The 13,016-nt window shown below is 34.3% G+C and overlaps 1 protein-coding gene across 9 annotated transcripts in view; it reads right to left on the reverse strand.

Moving 5' to 3' along the window:
* Pi3K21B (phosphatidylinositol 3-kinase regulatory subunit alpha) overlaps positions 1–13,016 on the reverse strand; it is a 730,269-nt gene that overhangs the window by 61,978 nt on the left and 655,275 nt on the right. For all 9 annotated transcript variants that reach the window (XM_081762370.1, XM_081762374.1, XM_081762373.1 and 6 more), the window contains one exon: positions 10,253–10,300. In XM_081762370.1, coding sequence (XP_081618496.1) covers positions 10,253–10,300 — 48 coding nt within the window. The remainder of the gene's footprint in view (positions 1–10,252; positions 10,301–13,016) is intronic.

Raw genomic sequence — 13,016 nt, forward strand, 5'->3', positions numbered from 1 at the left:
AACATCGCTATATATATAGAAACGATCTTACCCATCCCCCCAATGTTGAAGACAAATTTGCACTATTGCAAACATACCTGTCGTTTCTCGTTTCTATTTGTCCATGAACTCAAAATCCTGGGTAAGGCTTGAATAAACTTCTCGCCATGCATTTTACTTTTCAGTTCTATCCTTGAAAGAGTCTGTTATCGTATCCCATATGCAAAGTCTACATTCCACAATTTCAATAAGGGTTAAAATATCGAATGGAAAAATTCTTGCCATCTCTAAAAATCTAAGCAAAACTAGAAAGATAAGAATGCAATAATACACAACCTTTTCATCCAGTAACTAAACTGCAGAACTCTATCAGGGGGTCGATCCTGGTACAGAGGGGAGGGGGAAAACTTGGATACATAGTTTTGGTCTTTGGTTTCAATTGCCATTCCACAAATTCTTTTAAAAAATCGGGGATTTGGGATAGTTTTGGAAGTCAGAGAAAAAATCTGCAACAAGTGAAGCATGAAGTCACATCCCTGTTGCTGAGATCACAACCAAGAAAATACCAAATGAGTCACTTGTCCTTGGAGCTTTGAAAAGGGTGTTTGATTGTGCTGGTTTCGTTTCAAAATAATAATAATTCTACTTTGACTTGTCAATAAATATTCTATTCAATCATTGCTTATTGAGTGGGACCGGAAAAAGTGATCCGCACACAATTCTGATGAAAATAAAAGGAAGTAATAATAATCAGGATTTTTTTCCATACGCTTATGTTCACAGTGTATCAAACTTTGAAAATTACGCTTAAATTAATTTCCAGAATGTATTAAAATTTAAATGCATTAATAAATTAAAAAAAAAACAATATACCATTAAAGAGAGAGTGTGTGTGTGAGACAGAGAGAGAGAGAGAGAGAGAGAGAGAGAGAGAGAGAGAGAGAGAGAGAGAGAGAACAAAAATAAAAAGGAGTGGAAAATTATCAAGAAATTGGTTATCTAAATTTCCTATATTCTATTTGGTAATAGCTATTTAAAGATAAATCAGTACTCTTCAGACTTCCCACATTTTATACTTATTTAATAAAGAGAATTAGCTACTCCAAAACAGAGACTGAAACAAATAATAAGCTGTTCCGAAGTTGTTTATAGGACAAGATGATAATATTATTATACAATTGTAATAGAAAAAATGGAAACAACAAAATTCCAAAGATAAGAAACGAAACAAAAATACACAGCGCCTTGTCACTCACTCTCTTCATCTAGCCCACTGGCCGGCCGACATTATCGGCTGCATATGCATCCAACCATAAGAAAACGTTGACCCCGACAAAATCGGTGTCGGCGATACCGCCGACAGTATCGGGGGCTTGGCCGACAGCATCTGTGTGTCGGAGAATCGGCCGATGACGTCGGTGGCGTGTGCAAGCTACGATTTGAGTACATTAAAGTCGATTCACCGTCGACATTATCGGCGCTTCCACCGATATTATCGTTGCTGGGTGCAAACGCACTTAAGAGTCACAAACATAGTGATTTTCAATTTTATATGTATAGATAATCTTATAAATGAAAGGATACACAACAAAACTAAATATTACGTAGCAGGCGCACTTGCACTTCTATAGCTTTATAAGGAAACTATCTAAAATATCCGCTCTTTGCGCGGGGAAAGTATGTTTATGGAAAATATTTTAACTGCTTTCTCCTTAAGATACACATTTCAATGAAGATGTAGTTGTAAAAAGCAAAAGCTCTATTTTTGACGTAAAGTTTTAACTTTTCTACATATAGGAATACGTCCCATAATCAATGTGAGATGACAAAATCCTTGAGGCAGAAACTATGTTTCAAGATTATTTCAAACGGATAAGCCGTTTTTCTGTATTGCGATCACAAAGAGCAGTACCACGCTTATTCCAGTGCGGCGAGAAAATATAGAAATTGCAACTTCCACCCTCTTACAACTGAAATTCTGAAAAATGCTGGTACACGGTTTCTTTTATTTGTAATGAAGAATTTCAATACAGGTTTTCATTACCCTAATATGAAGAGCTTACAAGATATTATATTTACTGCATTAATTTTGAACCCCCTACCCCATTAGGATGTGTTCTTCAATCAAAGTAGTGATTGAAACCTAGCTCGTAGTACGTATGTTCCAAAATTAATTTCGAAATTTTCAGATATTTTCGCGTGATGCTGTCACAAACAACAGAGAACATAACTTTCAATGCGAAAGAAAAAGAATAGTAGAAAATGAATCTTTTCTCTTAAGACAGGAATTTTTAAAAAGTGTAACACGTATCTCTTGTTTTTATAAAGGAGTTTATACGCCGAGTTTCAACTCCCTAACTTCAGAAATTTATGTAATACTCTATTCTGAGTAAAACATTTGAATAGCCTTTATCTCCCTTAGCACACGTATTTCAAAAATTCCTTTCTTATTCATTGTTCTGGTAATAAAAGGAGTTTTCTGTCCAAGTTTCACATTTCTACATATATTAACATGGCCTTAATTTTCAGTGAATCATTTCACTTTTCCATATAATTGTACACATTGCCCCCTTTCCTCTTCAACAAGTGGAATTTTCGAAAACACTGAAAAGCGTGTTTCCTTTATTTTCAATTAAGAGTTTATATAACGAATTTCTCATTTCCAACTTAAACGAATTATTGCATTGTTTTCTTTCATAAGTAATGGGAGATCTTAATATTATGTAAATTGCCCATTAATCTATTTATTTTTATTTTTGGAGTTTATATACCGACTAGCCTTACCCCCAGATCCCCGAGTCTGCTCGGCCTACGGCCTCGCACCTCTTCAACCCACAATTCTATCGTTTCCTCTCTAATTTCAACTATCTAAAAGATAAGATTTTGTATCCCAAGAAACGTCCATTTAAATAGCACGGGAATTTCTTCATCCCCCTTTAGACACCTAAAAAATTAAAAATATTCACTTTTGGCAATTTTTCTGTCGGTTAGTTCTAAAAGGCTACAATCATGCCAAATTTCATCATTCTAATCCAGCCGGAAGTGCCTAAACATTTTGGGGTGTAGAAGACGTCTTACATAAATAACATGGGAAAGATTTTTCATTTCCCTATAAAATCACCCTAAAGTTGGATTTTTTTTTTATTTTTGCTGATTTACTTAGGTAGTGCTAAAAAAAAGTACGAGCATACCAAATTTCAAGTTTTTATTCCAATTCTAAGTATCTAAAACATGAGATTATATGTCAAAAATAAATAAATAAATAAATAAATAAATAAATAAATAATAGGGAAATCCTTCATTCCCCTTTAGACCCCTAAAAATTAAAAATATTTACTTTTGGCAATTTTCCTGTGGGTTAGTTCCGGAAAGCTACAATCATGCCAAATTTAGTCATTTAGCTACAGGAAGTGCTCAATAATTTATGTCAGCTCATGTAGTTTTATATATAGTTAGGATTTTCACATCTCCAATTTCAGCAAATCCTCACAATGGACAATTTCTTGGACATTGTAGTAATGACCACCTTTTCGCGCCCAAGGAAGCATCCAGTACTTGTATTTGTATTTAGGAGTTTATATATAAATAAAATCTCTTCGTATGGCACTTGTGAATAAATAAAATGAAATTTCATTATAGAAATATTCGCTCTTTTCCCCTTTGGACCAGAATTTTCAAAACTGCTGCAACGCGTAATCTCTTATTTCTAGCTACGAGTTTACAAACCAAATTTCACATTTCCGATTGAAGTGAACCCTCACACTGGACACTTCCTCAATAAATAAAGGGAAATTTGAATCTTATAAAATATACCCCTTTTTTCTCTCTTAGGAGGGGCATTTTCGAAAACACTGAAACACATATTCTCCTTTTCTTATTTTAGAGTTTGTAAACCAAATTTCACATTTCCTACTTTAGCAAATCCCCACATTCAGCTCCTTGTGAATAAATGAAATTTCATATTAAATAAATTGTTCCATATTTTTCATTTAGAATCGAAATTTCTCCCACTCTGTTATAAATTTTAATGCTAATGTATTGAATAGTACATGAAACGAGTACAAAATTTTGCAAGCACATCAATCACAAACAAATCCAGAGTATAGGCATGTGAGAGGAAGATCAGTTAGCGAGGGGGGGGGGAGGAGAGAATTTAAAGCTTAAAGTTCAGCCTGCAAAAAGTTAGCAAGATCTCTCAAACAAACGCTGTGAGACAGTTCTGCACACTTTCAATGTTGCTCAACAGGTGACAGCAAGCCTATAAACATAAAGGAAGTACAACTATGTGTACTGAAATTCTCAGCACTAAATATCTTCATTATAAGTTATTAGTTAACTTATGTCACTTGTGTTTTTAACATGACGAGATTCTTACTTTACAAACATGCAGCTTACCAACATCTATTATAAATTTCAGTGTGGTTACTAAAGATCCTTGATATATCCAAGGAAGTTGGGCATAGCATACTTTTGTTACAGTCAAAATTTGTTCCAAAATTCTTTCACTACTGCATGCAAGTAAGGATTTAAAGTCCAGATGATGGTATAGATATCACTATGTTCGGAAGTGTATGAAGAGCCGTCTTAAGATAAGTTTCTTACAGGTTTGTTGTTCTAGTGTAGAGCTAACTAAATTTAAGAGCGTAGTTGCACTAGGCGCGAAACAGTTGGTATTCAAAATTATAGTATAATATACGGGCAATGTTATCCGATGAATCTAACATCCTCATTAGAAAAGGAAAATGACGTCACTACTGTCGACAAATACACCGATTTCAATTTAGACTCCGAAAACTAATTTACGAGCGACCTTCTCCAAAGCATACAGGATTTGAATTGACTTTGAGTTTAACGTCCCTTTTCAGCAGTGAGGCTATATGAGACGTGGACCTACTGATTAACGTGGAATCCGAACCACATGAGCTCCCGCCGGGAATCGAACCCGGGTCTCCCGCGCCAAAGGCGCGTACGCTAACCGCTTAGCCACGGAGGAGCTCAAAGCGTACAGGATCAAAACTCCATGAAACTTAACTAGAGTGTACCACTTCCATAACCCAGAAAAGTGCATACATATATTTCGAGTATTTTCCATTTAGTCTTATCGGTTAACAAATGCAAATATATAGTGAACTACGTATCAAATGCAAATAACCATTCTTCCACCCTACACACCGCTATTAGTCATTATTCAACCGGAAAAACGGTGCAGCCGCATTTAAGTTGGAGGGTACACAAATTTTGATATAATATTTCGATACATCCTATATATTTTATCGATAGGTGTAAGACTCCATGCGGATGATCATGTACACTGCACAATTTATATAGTATGTGCGGGTATATATAATTTCATTCACGTGGGACTAAGATATTTGGGTGTTCATTATTCATTTTCCAATAAAGTAATTTCCGTTTTTTATCAACATTTCGAACAGCAAAATATAATTCACGGAATGTACGAGGTTTTAAGAAAGCACAATTTTATTCTCCCTATTCGAACCGATAAACGCTAGTATGTAAATTTTAATTGAAATTCGATCAACTTTTAACACGACAATCTTAAAAATTATATACGAGTCTTAAAATCTTGTAACATCTTAAAAACTCGTATAATGTAATAATTCGAATATCATATTATTATATTTTATTTGTCAAGAAACAAACATCGCTCGCACTATGTGAAGCTTCCAAATACAGCTTCCAATGCGCGTTTTTTGGTTATTATCCCTCTTTTTGGTACGAACTACAGTATATCATCCGTTTTGCATTTGGAAAATATCAGTGTATCACTACGTAGTCTTTTGTATGGCTTCTATTTGTTGCATTGATACTTATTAACAAACAATAGTTACTTGTTGAAGAAAGTGAAATTACTCATTGTAAGTTTCGTTTAAAACTATTTCTTATGTATGTTGTAGTTACCGTAGTGGCTATAAGAACTACATATACAGCCCTGTATATGTTTGTTTTCAAATGTTTCCTCCCTCTCGTGCCTAAATTTTACAGGCAAACCAGTCAATACAAAGGATACAATCTTTCCTGATACTTCCAGTAATTTTGTTCTCGTTGCTTTTGAAATACCTAACATATGAGGAAGTATCAAAAAGTTCATACAATCGCACAAAACGTGACGAATTACAAACTTTTTCGGACATGCGTATTATACTCTGTTTCCTCTAAATTAAGCATACAAAATATTGATTCATGAGGATACAGTTTCTTGTTTTGAAGTAAATCAATCAAGGTGCAATAACTGATAAACTTGAAGCATGACACGTTATCTAGTTTCTACATCTTCAAGGAAATCAGAGAAACAAATTCATGAGGAAATGAAAAGAGTTTATGAGAATGAAGGGCCATCTTTGAACGCTTCAGATGCCCTAGATCTGGGAGACGCCCTAGATTTATCTTTTGCAAATGATGCCGTTATAGCGGAGAAAATGGAGATCCTGGTAGGCAGGAAAATAATCATTGAAAACCTTGTGGTTGAAATCAGGGTGGATTGATTTAAATCAGTCTGATTTAAATCACGATTTTAATCAAGATTTAAATCACCTGATTTTTTCAATAAAAATCGTTGATTTAAATCAAATTCCGAAATGAATTAATTTAAAGTGAAAGTAAGTAAAATCCCATTTCTGTTCTGTTATTTAAAATATGAAAGATAATAATCATAATACAATGAGACTCAAATGCACAATATGTAAGCACAGTATGAAAACGAGTATCATGTAGAGAACGATCAGGGAAAATCCCGTTTGAACGGGTAGCGGGTGAACCCTGCTTTCTTCTCTTTGTAACACAAGGTTTTAAAATTTCTATTCCAAAGGGGAAATCACCATGGACATTTAAGATGGAAACTGATTTAAGATGTCCACGTCTATTTGTTTGTTTCCAAATAATAGGGGCGTATTTAGAGGGATCCGATCCCCTCTCCGAAACAAACAAACAAAAACAAAAATAGATTTTAAAATTTTGGGCGAAATTTATGTACTAAATACATAGGAGTTCCTCGGGATCGTAATACGACAAATTTTCGATGCATTTAAATATCGAATAATACTTTTGATAAAGTGGATACTTGACCCTATTGCAGAACATGCCGCGATCTGCGATGTGATCGCAGAAAATTTGTCGTGCCCGTGCAGGAAAAATTGTCAGAGGAAATAGCCAACAGAAAAGTATAAAAACGTGCCTGCTATATATAGATGTCTTAAATGCACGGACAACTTGCATTTGAACTGTTTTTCACGTCACATAAAGCATATTTTTAACAATCACAACTGTTTCTTCTTCTGGAACTGATCATCTTGATTTTTTATTTTGGAATTCCTGCAGAAAATTTTTGACTTACAAAGACTCATCGCATAAAGACAAAGAAAGTTCTGCCATCGGTTAATATATAGGATCAGAAAACTATATTCACGAAGAAATTAAATATCGACTAAAAGCAGGGAATTCGTGTTATTATTCAGTTCAAAATCTCTTATCGTCGCGAATTCTGTCGAGGAATTTCAAGCTTTAAAATATATAAAACGATAATTATGCCTGTTATGCTGTATGGTTGTGAAACATGGTCGCTTACGCTGGGGGAAGAACGCAGACTGAAAGTATTTGAGAATAAAATCCTGAAACGAATATTCGGAACCAAAAGGAACGGTAATGAGGAATGGCGAAATCTTCATGATGAGGAACTGCATAATTTATACCGTTCACCAAAACATTGTTAAGGTCATCAAATCTTGGAGGCTCAGGTGGGCAGGGCATGTAGCGAGAATGGAAGAAAATAGGAACGTTTTCAGTTTTAACTGGAAGTCCAATCGGAAAACGACCATTAGGAAGACCTAGGCGCAGATGGGAGGACAATATTAAGATGGATCTCGCAGAAATAAGAATACAAAATAGAAACTGGATTCAGTTGACTAAGGATAAAAGTCAGGAGAGCTTTTGTGAACATGGCATTGAACCTCTTATAGGTCATAGAGTGAGTTAATTAATTTTAGGCGAAATTTATATACTTTATATGTATTTCGTGCCGCTAGCTAGTTCCAATTGCTTAAAAATATGCCCCTGCCAAATATCAGTGACTTTCGTGAAAAGAAAAGTGTCATTTGATATACATTGCTGTACTTTTTCCTTAATGCTTAAGAAACATTGTTTGGGAATAGGTTAACGATTGGGAATTAATTCAAAATTAAAACCCCATACTTTCACTTAAATGGCATAATTAACATTTAATACTAATTCCTAATGTTTTTTCTTCAGTTCACGACTTATATTATGCGAAGAAAAAGGTTTGATTTAAATCAAAAAAATCGATTTAAATCAAAAAAATCAACAAAAATGATTTTTTTGAAAAAAATTGTGATTTTTTTCCACCCTGGTTGAAATAGGTGTTTCTTATAGATCTATCTGGAATACAATTCATAACCAGATGCATCTTCAGAAAGTGTCAGTACGAAGGGTTCCACATCTGCTTACCACTTGCCAGAAGAGAATTCGAGAGGGAGCGTCAAGGAAAACGTTGGATCTTTGTAAGTGTAATGAAGAGGATTCTTTTAGAATAAGTCGCAATGGATGAAAGTTGGGTATATATTTATGGTCAAGAACAAAGGAAATGAGCAAGCAATGGAAACATTCATTTTTCCTACCCCTAAAAAGGAATGGTACACAAGTCTGCCACCAAAGTGATGCTATCTGTGTGTCAGGACTGCGAAGAGATCATCGCGACAGACTACCTGCCAGGGGGCCGAACTGCCACTAGTCAATATTATTCTCATCTTCTAGCCCAGTAAAGGCAGTGAAGTTAGTATATGAAATATCTCACTCTCCATATTCACCGAACCTAGCAGACAGTAATTTCTTTCTTTTTCCAGAAATGAATTGTCTACACAAATGACACAATTCTGACAGTAAGGATAACGTCATTTCTGAAACAGAAATGTGGTTTGAAGCCCAAAGTGCAGACTTCTAAAAAAAACTTATGCAAGGTGAAGGACCGCTAACAAATGTGTCACGAAACATGTAGACTACGTAGAAAAGAACTAATGCTATCATTGTCTCAAAAGTATGCATATTTAGTTTCTCCCAGGTGATTGCAAGAACATTTTGGTACGTTTTCGCACAGCAGTCATTGGGAAAACTCTTGACTGATTTTTGATTGGACTTCATGTGAGATTATTGGTGCTGAGAAGAGAAGTTAAAATATATGCTTAATTGTATTTATGAACATAAAGGATTCATAATTCTGCTACTTAATATTGGTCAATCACATCTGAATGAACATCATTCTTCAATCAATAATGCTTTCACATTTTTGTTTCTAATGTTCGTACGATTTTACACAAACAGTTTAACCAAAATTTTGATTTTATTATTCGGTTAAGAGAACTGGACAAGATAGTTTGTGGATGTATGAATCTAGCAACACGTATGTAGGATTAGGTCACATCACTTTAAAATTCTTAACTTCTGGATATAATGTGCTTATGACGTATTATTTAGTATTTCCAGACATGATTATTTTTATTTAAATATAGAAACATAATACTCAAATCTCCGAGCTTATTACTTCTAAGGTACTCCATACAGCGAAGTACTGCGCGTTCATATATCAAATCGTGAGGAATCGGAAAGAATCGTGAAAGGAGAAAATTCAGTATTGATCATACGCAAAATGAAGAACAGGCGCACAGGTGCAAAGCGTGAGTCATTTCATGTCCTAACTGAACCGATACTCACACATTGTTTGCAACAAATGATTTAAATAAATTGCCCTACACTTTTCCTAGGATATGTTCAACACACACACAATTCAAGTAATTGCAAACTTAAGGTAACTTACAAAATTATATCTTAAGTACTGTATAATATACGAAATTCCAAATGAATTTACTACATAAATTAACGCCACCAAAAATTCAGATTCTATGAATGACAACATGAACTTCATAAATATGTAGACTTCTGAAGTAACTTTTAAAAAAGCGACATAAAAGGTGCAGGTTGTTTCACTAAACACGCGATTCCTTTTCGTAACACTAATCCATTTGAGAGAAGGAAAGAAGGGGGAAGGTAAGAAAAATGGTTTTCAACATCTTCGAATGGTTATTTTAACGTTATATTTTCAGGCAAGCTATTCATATGACACTGAAAATTTTCAACAAGTTACGAATCCTATTTGGGAATCCAATTAGTATTTTGACACTCACACTCACACACTCTCTCTCTCTCTCTTTTTTTTTAAAAAAGAACACAAACGAATTTTACTTACTTCTACATTTTACTCCAACCTTTCCTGTGCCCCAAATGTAATCATTGCCTGCAAAGACAGAAATAGATATTATTAAAACTCCATTATAAATATCATCATTTCATATTATTTGAAACATCTAATCCTTGAAATGTTCCCTGCGATATCTACATGTGTACGATGTAGATCAAACAAAAACATACAAACTTCAATCACAATGTCAATGTACTTCACAAATAACACATTCACAAAAATAGAAATGAAGCATATAATACGTACTCAATACACGTGATAATGGTATGTATTACGATTCCACTATTTAAATTCGTCCTCAATCACACTCATTCAATAAACAATACGCTTGTATGGTGTGCCATTGGAAATAAACTATGGTAACGCTACGCCAACTCACATTCTGCTATAATGTCCACCTGACAAGAGCAATTTAAAGTGGCCGTAAGAAAACATAATATTTCATCACTCACTGAGTAAATGAGAGTCTAGGAAGACTTTATTATAAGCGAATACCTTCATGACTACACGGTTATTTTTGTAATCAACCAGATCATTGAGAATCAAGCGAAACTCAAATCAATTTTTGCGTAAGAAATCAGAATTAACTAAATATAAACTTTATTAATTTGCTTGCAGTAAATAATAATATACGAATATTTACTGCGTGTTAGAAGTACCTTCCATTTTCCTATAATCACACACTGAAATCTTCTGTAGAATTGGTAACTAAATAACTTGGTCCATTGCTGGAACCATCTCCGATTAAACAGAAAAATATATGAATGTACATAGATTATTACGATATATTGAAAATTCAAGAAATAAATCCTTTCTAAAAAGACTACACCACTCTGATTAATTCCGTATGAATATGAACGATGCTGATATATCAAGATTTACGTAGTTGACTAAAAGATGATTTGACTGTAGTTTTCATATGTTAACCTGAAGATTCTCCAATTACATAGAATGACCTAAGAGTATGACCCGCGTTTTGCAATACTATAATGAACTCTCAGCAAAAAATAAATCGAAGTTATTGTCATGTTATTGCTCCTAATATCCAAGTTTCTAGGATCACAAACATTGGTAATTGTACGGTTTGCTTACATACATGAGAAAATTTTGGGCTTTAGTTCTCAGAACTACAAAAATAAACGAGTTCACTGTCTTTGTTAACTCGCGATTACTCGCAACGTAAGCAGAAATAATCTCTACATTTTATATCAATAGGTAATATTCATATTTTCTTAATAGTAAACATTCAGAAAGCACTTTGACAGCATTTTCCACGTCTCAGTCATTATCTTTGGATATTCCAAATATCTTTGCGAAAAAAAAAATCTTACGAAAATAATACAAGTGCAATCGTCCAAAGGATTATTTACCTCAATTACCAAGACCGCGCCACGGGTTGTCAGCAACAAAAGTGTAATATAGTTTCCTTTTCTACTCCTTTGCATTGTAGTTAACTTGCGCTTGATAAACTTAGTTTCTTTGGTCTCTTCAAAATACAAAATAGCTACTACAATCATGAGGACTCAGAGCTATTAGTGTAATGAACGCAGAATGGATGTTATAGATGTTTTATAAGTTCGTAGATACAATGTTTATAGAACTATCATCGATTACAATCAATTTAAACACTTTCTCGCCCTATTGTGCTTCACCAAATGCCAATCCTACGAAAACGAAATGAATGTGATAAGAACAACATTTCTTTTAATTTTATTAATTAAACAGTAGTTCACATGGCAAGGAAAAATATCTGGATTTTAGCCTTTGTATTACAGTCTTATAAGGAACTAAAATCAATTACCCGCTTCGTTGGGTTAAACTAACGGTAAGTAAAAATAGTAATATGTTCCGTTGTCAGTCACATTTTACTATTACCAAAGCGCTCTGATATCGATCAATTTCGATGATTTTTATATATATTCTCCCCTCTTCATGTTACGGGGCACAGCACTGGAAGTGTCATTGTTCATCTCAGTGACCCCGAAAGCTATGAATTCGATACCGATATTGGTCATTAGGACCATTTTATAAATCTCGCCAAGCTGCGGGTCTAAATTTGGATTTAAACAGCATCGGAAGTGTCACTGTTAATCTCAGCAACCCCAGAAACTATAGAATCGACACTAATATCGGTCATTTTCGATCATTTTAATGTCTCTTTCCCTTCCCTCCTTTACGTTACACCGTCAAAGTGATATGACAAACAACAAGTATCTCAGGTTCGAACTCATCCAGGTTGAAATATTGATCGAGATCGGTCCTGTGGTTTAAGAGTTATTAAGTTTGATTTATTTTTATGTATCGCCCCTCCCCTAAGTTATACCGTTAAAGTGAAATGATAAAAAAAACATTTTAGGCCTAAAATCTCATCTACATTAAAAATTTGATAGAGGTTGTTCCTTGGTTCAAGAGTTACTAAGTTTTATTTATTAAGATCGGTCGGGTGGATTAAGCGTGATGAAGTCACAAAGACAGTCACTTTTATTTTTCAAATTTTTTTACACATATCTCCCCCCCTCTCCCCTATGTTGCACTGTAAAAGTGAAATAATAATAAACTTCCCAGGCACGAACCTCATCTATGTTGAACATTTTATCGAGATTGGTCATTTGGGTCAAGAGTTATTAAGTTTTATTTATTTTATTATAATTTTACCTCCTCTCCTAAGTTCTACCGTCAAAGTGAAATGATAAAAACACTCCTAGGCCTGAACCTCATGAATGCTGAAAATTTGATCAAGATCGGTCGAGTG

The sequence above is a fragment of the Thermobia domestica genome, chromosome 6, assembly GCF_964235325.1.
Source record: "Thermobia domestica chromosome 6, izTheDome1.hap1.1, whole genome shotgun sequence".
Lineage (NCBI taxonomy): Eukaryota > Metazoa > Arthropoda > Insecta > Zygentoma > Lepismatidae > Thermobia > Thermobia domestica.